Source organism: Branchiostoma floridae, chromosome 18 (genome assembly GCF_000003815.2).
Source record: "Branchiostoma floridae strain S238N-H82 chromosome 18, Bfl_VNyyK, whole genome shotgun sequence".
NCBI classification, from domain to species: domain Eukaryota; kingdom Metazoa; phylum Chordata; class Leptocardii; order Amphioxiformes; family Branchiostomatidae; genus Branchiostoma; species Branchiostoma floridae.
In genome coordinates, this window is record NC_049996.1 from 3,758,915 (window position 1) to 3,769,110 (window position 10,196).

Consider the following 10,196-nt stretch of genomic DNA (forward strand, 5'->3'; position numbering starts at 1 on the left):
TTCTTTTCTGACAGTTACTTATCATAATTTTCTTTTCACAAAACAATAACAAAAGTATTTTGAAGCAAACACGTGGTGATTTTACTAACTGAACGACCCATAAGTCTTGCAATAAACCATTTGTGATTCTAGATATGACCTTGAATTTTCCCTCCCATCCTGGACTGCCCAACCAAAATATAGCGTTACCATTTCTTATTTTACTTTTATTCTGTCTTTTCGTCAGTTTCGACTTTTATTTTCCAACGGTGATGTTCATATAGTGAAAGCTCATCATATCTGTCCTGTACCTTGTCTTGTTTTTCTTGCAACTGCTTTTATATGAGGTTTTCGTCTCAAAGAAAAAAGGGACCACGCACGAGCGCCTCCTAGCGGAATGATTTCAATATGCATCATTATGTGTCCATGCAGTTACAATAGTAGCATCACAGATATCTCTCAACATTCTCGTGCATTCTAATACAGTGACTGACAAATATACTGATAGGTTCGGGAAAACAACTTTATTGAGATGTTTCGAAAGTTATTTACTGCAATACATTATAGCATATTGTACTAAATCAAAAGAGTTTGCTTTAGTACATGTATGTTACAGATATAGCAGGTGGTGAATTCATTTTTCCCGCGTTTTATGTTAATCATCGTCGGGTAGCTTAGTCGTCGTGTGTGACGTCACACCCTTGACGTCACCGTCGCCTAGTAACGGGTTGTTTTGGTGACGGTCTTGGTGGTGTAGGAGGAGCCACCGCCAGTCGAGTAGGAGGCGCTGCTGCTGCTCTCAACACCCACGTCAGTCAGTCTGAAACAGAGTACATCATTGGTCAGAAGTGTAGTAACTTTGTGGGTACTTTGTGGGTACTTACATGATGATTGGAACTAAAATTTTGGCTCTGACTATTTTTGTACATGTAGTTATTAGATAGATAAAAGTGCATAGCACTTGTCATGTAGAATGTCCATTTGTCTACAGCTTGTCGCATAGAATGAAGGCCATTTTATAACCTAAAACCTGCCACACATAATGCTTTTTATAGCCTAAAACTTGCTACACGAAATGTCATTTCGTAGCCTAGTACTTGCCATATAAAATGTCATTTTGTAGTCTACAGCTTACCACACAGACCATCCTTTTTATAGACTAAATCTTGCTACACAGTACGTCATTTTGTACACTACAACTTGTCACTCAAAGTACCATTTTACGGGCTAAAACTTCTACACAAAATGTCATTTGCAGCCTAATGCTTGTCATACAGATTGCCCTTTTAAAGGGACATTGAATGCCCTTTTATAGTCTAAAACGTACGATATAGAGTATCATTTTATGGCCTAAAAACTGCCGCAAAGAAATTTCTTATGCAGACCAAAACTCACAGAATGTCCTTTTATTGCCTGAGTACTTGCAACAAGAGATATCATTTTGTAACCCAGAACTTGCCACACAGAATGTATATTAGTTTCCTAAGCCTTGCGACTAAGAATGCTCTTTCGCTGCCTAAAACTGACAATAGACCAGTTTCCTGGTGTGGCAGCCATTTTGAATTTTCAGAAGTCATCTTGGATCATTGCACCAAAACGAGGCTAGCATAAACTGTACAAAATGTCCCTTTGTAGCTAGCAATAGTAGATTTCTTCATACGTTCTTAGATCCTGAAGTGAAAGATTTACCGGGTCTCCTCGCCCGACAGTAGGGTGTTGTACTGTGCGATCTCCGTCTCCAAAGCCAGCTTCAGCTTGATGAGGTCCTCATACTGTTTCAGCATACTGGACATCTCGCTCTTCAGACGGCCTAGCTCCATCTTAATGCTGTTGATGATCTCCATCTTGGACTCCAGACGGGACGCATTGTCGCGCTCGGCACTGGCGATAGACTCTTGGATCGCGAAGCTCTGAAGAATAGGAACAGCAGCATCATATTATTGCAATGTTTACGTGTAGGAGCGCATTATCTTAGTGTTGTTGCTGAACAATATATATGTGTACGACAATACTTTACGTTTGGGAGTGCATTGTGAACAGCGACACCTAGCTGCAGTGCTCTGCAATGCAAACGGAATTAGAGACCGCCATTGTCGTGGGGAACTTCTTACAATTATTGCTTTCGTGAAACTTAGGTATTGTAGTGATTGTAGTTTATTCATAAAGGAGATGTCTGTCCGTAAGGTAACTTGAGAACGCCTGTTTGAAATGTTTTGATTTTGTATTTGAGTAGGCTTTTGTAAGACTTTTTTTCTATCTTTAGAATAGTTTGGAATACGGTAGGTCTCCGAACACTCTAGCAACATTTGGATAATGAATGAATGAACGAATGAATGAATGAATAAACGAACGAACGGACGAGCGGACGAACGAACGAATGAATGAATGAATGATTGAATGAGTCAAAGCAGTCAAAACGGGAAAAGAACATAAATGCCATTTAACGGCATTTTCGTCAATAATTAATGATTGTTTAGATGCCTACCTGGGCCTTGAGCGACTCCAGCTCGGCGGTGAGAGCCGTGACGGTTCGGCGAGTCTCGGTAATCTCCGTCTTCACCAAGGTCAGCGCTTCGCTACTCTGCTCCTGTTGCACCTTCACTTCAGCAACCTGTCGACAGGGGGCGCAACAGACACGTTACATCAATATCACAATGTGTGGCATACTGATTTGGCAGTTACAATACAGAGACAGATCGATAAGAAAGCCATGGACTTGTTTGCGTGTTGTATTCCCGGAAAACGTTAGTCTATAAGCGTGTTGTATTCCCGGAAAAGGTTGGTCTAGAAACGTTCTTTACTGACCTTGCCCTTGAATGAAGCTTCCACCTCAGCGCGGTTCTTGGCCGCTATCTCATCGTACTGCTCACGGATTGCCTTCAGTGCGGCGTTCAAGTCAACGGCCTGGAAACTGCGATTAGAAAAGGAAATTTGTGTTAATCAATGTATACACTATACCACATCATCATCATCATTAAGTATCCTCTATGAGGTGCAGCAAGTAAAGTCTGACTTCCAGAACAGTCTGTCTTTCATCGCTGTGAGAAGTCCCGGGCCCTCTAGACCAGTTTCTGACTCAATAAGTTTCTTCAGTGTTAAATTTGGGCGACCAACACGTTTCTTACAGAAAACAGGTGTCCAAGAGTTTTCCGGACTATAACACAACGTCAAGCTAAATAACTTGCCAATTCTACTTGTGATTAGTGGCTTTGGATCAGTCGGATCCAAAATGGCCGACCCGCAACGTTACAAGTCAATATGGCGGGGGCCATTGACTCAAAGTTAAAACAAGATTGGATTTTCAAATTGGGTGCATATTCATAGTCTGCATAGACTCTAGATTCCGACTTAAGTCTGTATAGACTGACTGACAGTATTTACAAGTAGTAGTACTGGTGTTTGTTAACTGGCTTCTATCCCTCTGCTGCCAGGGAATAATCAAGCACATTCTAAGCGTTGTATTCACATGAGTCCCTAGAACCAGACTAAACTCTCTAGTCCCTAGTCCGCATGCGTGGACTATACCATTAGCGGGGGAGGGGGGAGCTAACCTATTCTTAGTAATCTAACAGTACTTACTCGGACTTGATCTCAATGCTGCCCGAGGCGGCGATGCGTCCCTTCAGGTCAGTGACCTCCTGCGCGTGCAGCTGCTTGAGGAACTCCAGCTCGCCCTTCGCGCCCTCGATTTGACCTTCGAGGTCAACCTTCTCCATGGTCAGCTCCTCGGATTCCTGGGAATGAGAACACTTTTCGGTTAATACTTGGGAACGAGACCATCACTTTTAGTAACTAGGTAGGGCACAGTCTTCCCCTTTGATTTCTGGAGAAGACTACTTTTTGATAAATTGCAAAGGGACCGTTTCTTTCTGGGAACGAGATCATTTCTTTGAATACCTGGGAACGAGACCATGTTTTTTTAATAACTGGGGACGAGAACGCTTTTTCAATAAGCGGGAACGAGACTTTCTTTCACTAGAGACTATTTCTTTCAGTAATTTAAATCAGGTTCATAAAATAACGATACAATTGAAACTTCTCTTCAACTAAATGGTTTTGAAAGAAGGTTTAACAATTTAGATCTGTCTTACCCTCCTCAGCATGTTCATCTCGTCGTCCAAGATGGCGCGCTGCTCCATAACACCGCTAATCCTGAGGAAAAGATGAGAAAATTCTATGGTAAGATTAAGTCCTAGCAGGTATCAAAGTAGTCTTATACTTGGCGCTGTTGACTTAGAACCTTAAGGTTCTGTATTTACCCTAGCTAGTAGTTCGGCCCCAAAATAACATATTTCTTCACTGACGTTAAGCTTTTGAGAAGAGTCACAGCTCGAGCACGTTAAAGCTCTCACCATCAAAGCCCTCAAAAAGAGTAAGAGCGAACTCGGTGTGAGCGGACCAAAGCGTTCAGTCTTTCACAACTTGTACTGGCTGTACAAAACTTGTGCTATACTTAGAGTGATGGTTCACGGGGAGCAAACAACAAGACAGACTTCACCTTTTGTTGCAAAGCCAATTTTCACTTCTAATTTTCAACCACAATCCGCTTGTTTTATTGAAAGACTCAATTGAGACATGTGGGCTTTAGGGGCAGTGCTTCTTTTTTTAGCTGACTCTTTCTTGTTGCTAACCTATGTGCCTTTATTTTGGCACCATATCAAACGACATGTGAAAGTTTACAGTCAACAGTTACCAACGTGTGACCAAAAACATGGGGTCAGTACACAATTGCTGAGGGGAGGGGGGCAAATAGAACACCAAGCCTAGATTTAATAGCTCATTTTCTAATAATACCGAAACGCCCCCAAACAAATTCTCCTAACTCAATAAATTTTAAAAGTGGTCTCGAAACGTCCTTATTATAGATATTTAAGGAATTCTAAATATGACTTTCAATTGAAAAAAAAAACAGCTTGATATAATAATTTCTGATATGATCAGAAAAAATGCTTATTCTTTTTAGTAAGAAAGGTTTAGTCCGTACAACTGAGCAGATAATTTGAGTTATGCGGCGGGATAGGAGTGAATATATAGGGAATTCTAACTTTGGTAGCCATTTTTACTTGATTCGATTCTGATAGAATTTTCAGAAACAGTGAGGATGCCCTTTTCTCTGTGTTTACTGTCAATTCAACAGACACTCTGAGTAATGTAGTTGGAATGGAATTTGTCTAGGAATGAACAGAAGACCAAAACCGCTCCCCTCTAGAGTCATTTAAAACATGTGCAGAGAACCGGTGTGACCGGATTTTTCTAAGCTTATCCACAAACAATGGTAGCCACAACCAGGGCTTCTGTCGGATTTAAATGCAATTTTCTGTGTCTGTTCTTTTTTCTCTGAAGAGAAATAGACTGACTAACGATTTCTTTTCATCATAAAGGATTCTCACAAGGGGTTATGCTTAGATAATAAGCACGTTATACAGTTGGTGTTGGATTTCTTACAAATTAGTGGACAGAAATTCGAAATATTTTTAGGGGAGTGACTTAGTCTCAATTCTTTTTAAAGTGTACATTGTGTGTTTTAGATTTACGTGTAAGTTTTTAATGTTTTAAACAAGCCATAAGATCTATAAAGCTAGAACTAAGCACGTGTGATTTGATATATACCCAGTTTTATGGTTGGATGATAACGAATTATCTTAGTCATTATTTTACGTAGAGAGAAATTAAAATTTTCTGAATGAGTGTTAAAATATACTTTTTGACGTTATAATGTAACTTTGAAGATATTCCAGTGATATTTTTCATAAGTTAATCTTTTTGTGCTTTGAAATATGAACATGTGTTCGGTGGGCGTGGTCGTTTCGTTAGCTTTAAAAGATTGTTAAAATTCTCAATATCCAGCCATCAGATTTTAAATAAAACATAAAAAAGATATTGATCATAAAGATCTTCACAACAACGGAAAGTTTTGCACGATTTTAAAAGCCAACCGACAAATATTGACCAAACTTTCTACCAGATGTGTTGAGATGGACACGCCTCTATTTTTACAATTTCCTGACGACTCCTAAACGCGCATGCGCGGGTAGTCTATAATCCTTCTTGGAAATCAGACCCCCACCGTTGCTATAGCTACCAAAAATGCGATTACCACCCAACCTTTCATGTGACTTAAAGATGTTATCTTTCTATTTGGTTTACCCACAAGCGAACCATTGGGGTGGAACCATTCTCTTGAAAGTGCATAATCACTTCGTAGTTAGTAGTCTGCTCACGTCCTATTGTTTCCTTGTGATAATTAAAGGTGGGTGGTGGAATTTTCAGTGCCGTTGGGTGTACCGCCGAGAATCCTTCATTATAAACTGTAATTATCGCTGACAGTAAATGACTACCTATTTGACAAGGGACGCTCTGGAAAATAAATGAGCATAAACTCGCCCCGCCCATCATTTAACACCTGGTTTTCATCCCAGGAGTAAAAAGACAACCGTTGTCTGACAAAAGATTTTATCAAGGCAAGATCCATTCTTTGTCTGCAAAAGAATTTTTCGTTCTTTGTAGACAACGTAGAGAGCTTGTTTTATTAGCCAAGAAGAAAGTGGCTTCGTTGTACAGTTTAAGTTAACGCGTTAAGTTGGCATTTGTCCTGCTTTTGTACGTCTCTTTGGCTACAGTTCAGTTTTTTGGCTACCCCTTACAACAATTTACTAGTATCAAAATTGAATTTCCTACCATTGGTGCTTTGAACATTTTAGGAGAAAAGTTGAGACAAAAAAGGCACCCAAAATCTCTCTTAACATGGTATCGCCCGTGCAACTTTTCAAAAGTGTCATTTGATCGTCATGCACTACTTTGTATGCGTCTCCACGCACGTGCTAATTTAGCAAGCTAGACCTACTTTTAACTGGGGCGCTCTCTAAATCTAATCATTTTAAGCCTTTGTCAAAACCTACCCACCTACCAAAAGACCACGGAAATCTATCTAGGTATTTTCCAGTTAAGTTTTTGATCCACAAACATACAAAGAAGCGTTGTACCAAAACATAACCTTCTTGGCGAAGTTAATTCCACTAGGACAGCGCTCTCGCTGCGCTCTCTCTGCGATACATATCGTATAGAAAATTTACACTGTGTGTATTTTGTTGTCTTCCCAGTCACACTTTTACATTTTGTATGATCTACCCAGTGTGAAAGCGAAGGTTACACATACCCTATTTAGGTCGCAGTGAGAGCGCAGTGAGAGCGCAGCGCGATCGCTGTCTAGTGGACAGAGGGCCTGAATGACTTACTTGTCTTGCCACTGGTTGACTTCCAACAGGACGCTGTCTCGCTCGATCTCTACGCGAGCCCTCTCCAAGTTGGCGGCGAGGAGTGCCTCACGAGCCGCTGCCAACTCCGCCGCCCAGTCGATGCCATCATCAGAGACCACCTGCACGCTCGAAGCCTCGTTGATCTGGATTTGCAGGTTGCGGTTGGCTTCTTCTAGTGCGCGGACTTTTGTGATGTAGCTGCCGAGGCGATTGTTGAGGGATTGCATCTCAATTTTTTCGTTGGCCTCGAAACTAACACCGCTACCGCCACCACCGCCTCCAGCACCGTACTGGACGTAGGAACGGCTACGGCTCACCGGCACGAGAGCGCCGGAGGATGCGTTGAGGCTGCCCGCGGAGTACGCACGGGCCCCGCCACCGCCACCGGTGCTCCACGAGGTACGGTACGCACCGCCATCGCTGAAGGATGAAACTTGCTGGAAGCCCCCAACGCTGCCGAGCTTGAGGCTGCTACCAACGCCGCCTGCACCGCCGCCGCTGCCGCTAGAGTAGCTGTACGAGTAGCTCATGATGTCGGATTTGGTCGTGCGAAGCAACGAAAACTACGAGAATCAACCAAAGGATTGACGTACCGATGTACAAGTCGAGAGATCAGTGGTGAAGCCACGCGACAACCTGTTGTATTTATGGGCCCCGTTATTGTCTGTTGCTCCCGTCAATTATCCCTTTACTCTCACGTGATTGGTCCAATCTTTATCTAAGCTTCGTCAATTATCACCTCACTCCCATGTGATTGGTCTAATCTTAAATATAGGTGTGTCCAATAGCGGATTTCCAATGGCGATGATTATACCTTAGGCCTTGGAAAATTGAAGCTGTGTTTGAGACTACTAGAAAAACAGCGTCTGTGGGGATATTCTATTCAATTATTTCTTTATCAATTCTAGATTTTAGCCAAATCAAAGTAATCCAACAATACAGTTTAGCATGATAAACTTCACGGCAAACATATACATACACGTATACATGTACAAGATCAGGTATACTAGTTTGAATAAAATAAACAAAGATGTATAATATTTACTGTGCATTCTAATGCATCAACTGTTCAAAGCTATAGAGTTAACAGTGTATGAAATAAAGAAAATCTGTAAAAAAATTTGAAGACTAAGCTTAACTGTTTCCTTTTTTTTTCGAACCACTCAGTGTCAGATGGAAAAATTCACATCGCTTACCAGCGTTCCAACCATAAAAAAGGCTAGGGTTGGCCGTTTTTTTCTAATGTCTGTCTGTTAACTAGAAACACAACAATTCTTCCCTAGGCCTTACAACAGATGTTTTCATACTTCGACTATACATCGCAAGTCGCACACATACTCTACACTAAACCTTTGTTATAGATATAGATTTTGAAGAGCGGTCGAATTTTCCACGTTTGCTTGTAGAATGTACGAGTATTTCTCTCATTTCTTTACAGATGTGAGCGCGTGCTCTGTTTACACACGGAAGCCTCTTTGGGGCCTTTGTATTCTCGCATACCAGTTCGGAGGAATGATTGACAAGGCGGAACTTACCCACATTCTTTCCCCAAGCTTCCAACTACACGGCTTATAAGTATGTACGAAGCAATGGAAATACGATATACAAGGGATCGCTCAAAAAGTCGTGAAAGTATAATGGAATTTCACTGTTAGAAAACGAAGTTTTCATTCATTTCTTAGCGTGAAAATCGTATTCTCTTTGACTCTTAAAAATGCCGGAACTCACTCGCATTCTTTCCCCAAGCTTCTATACGAAGCAGTGGAAATATGATATTCAAGGGATCGCTCAAAAAATCATGAAGCAGTGATAGAATTTCACTGTTAGAAAACGAAGTTTTCATTATTTCTTAGCGTAAAAATCGTATTCTCTTTGACTGTGTGGTTACAGGTGCGAAAACGAATAGATCGTCGGCTGTCTGTTCTACAACAGTGTCTGCTTGATGTATACAAGGTGTCACTCAAAAAGTCGCGAAAGTCTGATGGAATCTCACCCTTAGAAAACTAAGTTTTCATGCCTTTCTGCTTGAAAATCGCATCCTTTTTGAGTCTTAAAAATGAGCGTGGTAACAGGTGCGAAAACAACTAGATCGTCGGTTGTCCGTTCTGTAACAATGTACGCTTGATGTATGTGGGTTTAAACGTTGTTGGACCACATTTCGGACATTCTAGAAGGCGAGGTATAAACAAAGGATTGGCACAAGCCCTGCAGGCTTCCGTAGTGAATGGAGATAGATTGACTGCTTTTCTGTGGTGTATAGAGCGTTCTTTTTTGACCAGGTGTTCGTTTTTGTAGTCTCTACCAGGCTCCACAGGTCGCTGGAATGATAGTAAGAATTGGTCAAATAGACAGATAACATATGCAAGAGGAGTGACTTGGGTTGAGAGTTATGTATACGATCTAGACCTTTAAAAATCTGACATAGACTATTACCTGGTATTAGTATATTACCTACTATCTGGTATTAGTAGAAAAAGCTAGGGAGGGGGGGGGGGCAGGTGGAATAAAAACTCTAAACAGGAACTATATGGCTCTAGTTGTCTTATGTTAGGGTCATATTTCAAAACCGGAGCCCGGCCGGGAAGTTAATAGAAGTGTGTATCAAGAAATATCCAAAATCATACTTATGACTTATTTCTGTCACGTTTTAGTCTATCCTTTGCATGTATTACACTATGAGTCCTAGAAAACTACTCGCGACCGGACGCTGGTTTTGAAATATGAACCCAACATTACAGAGTTATATTTGCTTTTATTTCGTGTCATCTTTGTATTTGTAAAACCAATAAATTAAACAGTAGGCACAGAGGAAAGACAACGGTGCAAAAGATGTCGGTTATATGTAAAGAATAAATCAATACCATGCATTCGGATTTTAAATATCTGTGGAAAAAAAGAAGAAAAAGAAATTGTTTGACTTGCAAAACCATTCGGTGATAATTGTCACAGACTACAAAATTG

General features: G+C 41.0%; 1 protein-coding gene across 1 annotated transcript; it reads right to left on the reverse strand.

Moving 5' to 3' along the window:
• Nucleotides 1-484: 484 nt before the first annotated feature.
• Nucleotides 485-7,870, reverse strand: LOC118405578 (keratin, type I cytoskeletal 15-like). Its single transcript, XM_035805127.1, has 7 exons — nt 7,215-7,870; nt 4,071-4,131; nt 3,559-3,713; nt 2,785-2,890; nt 2,465-2,590; nt 1,669-1,889; nt 485-799 (listed from the first exon to the last, which is right to left on the reverse strand). The coding sequence occupies exons 1-7, from the start codon at nt 7,763-7,765 to the stop codon at nt 697-699; spliced, it is 1,323 nt and encodes a 440-aa protein (XP_035661020.1). The 5' UTR covers nt 7,766-7,870; the 3' UTR covers nt 485-696.
• Nucleotides 7,871-10,196: the final 2,326 nt, after the last annotated feature.

Coding starts and splice junctions, on each gene's coding strand:
- LOC118405578 (XM_035805127.1), bottom strand. CDS start 7,765: ATGAGCTACTCGTACAGCTACTCTAGCGGCAGCGGCGGCGGTGCAGGC. Junction 2,891..3,558: donor AGCATTGAGATCAAGTCCGA/GTAAGTACTGTT, acceptor TTCTAATCGCAG/TTTCCAGGCCGTTGACTTGA. Junction 1,890..2,464: donor TGGAGTCGCTCAAGGCCCAG/GTAGGCATCTAA, acceptor CCTATTCTTCAG/AGCTTCGCGATCCAAGAGTC.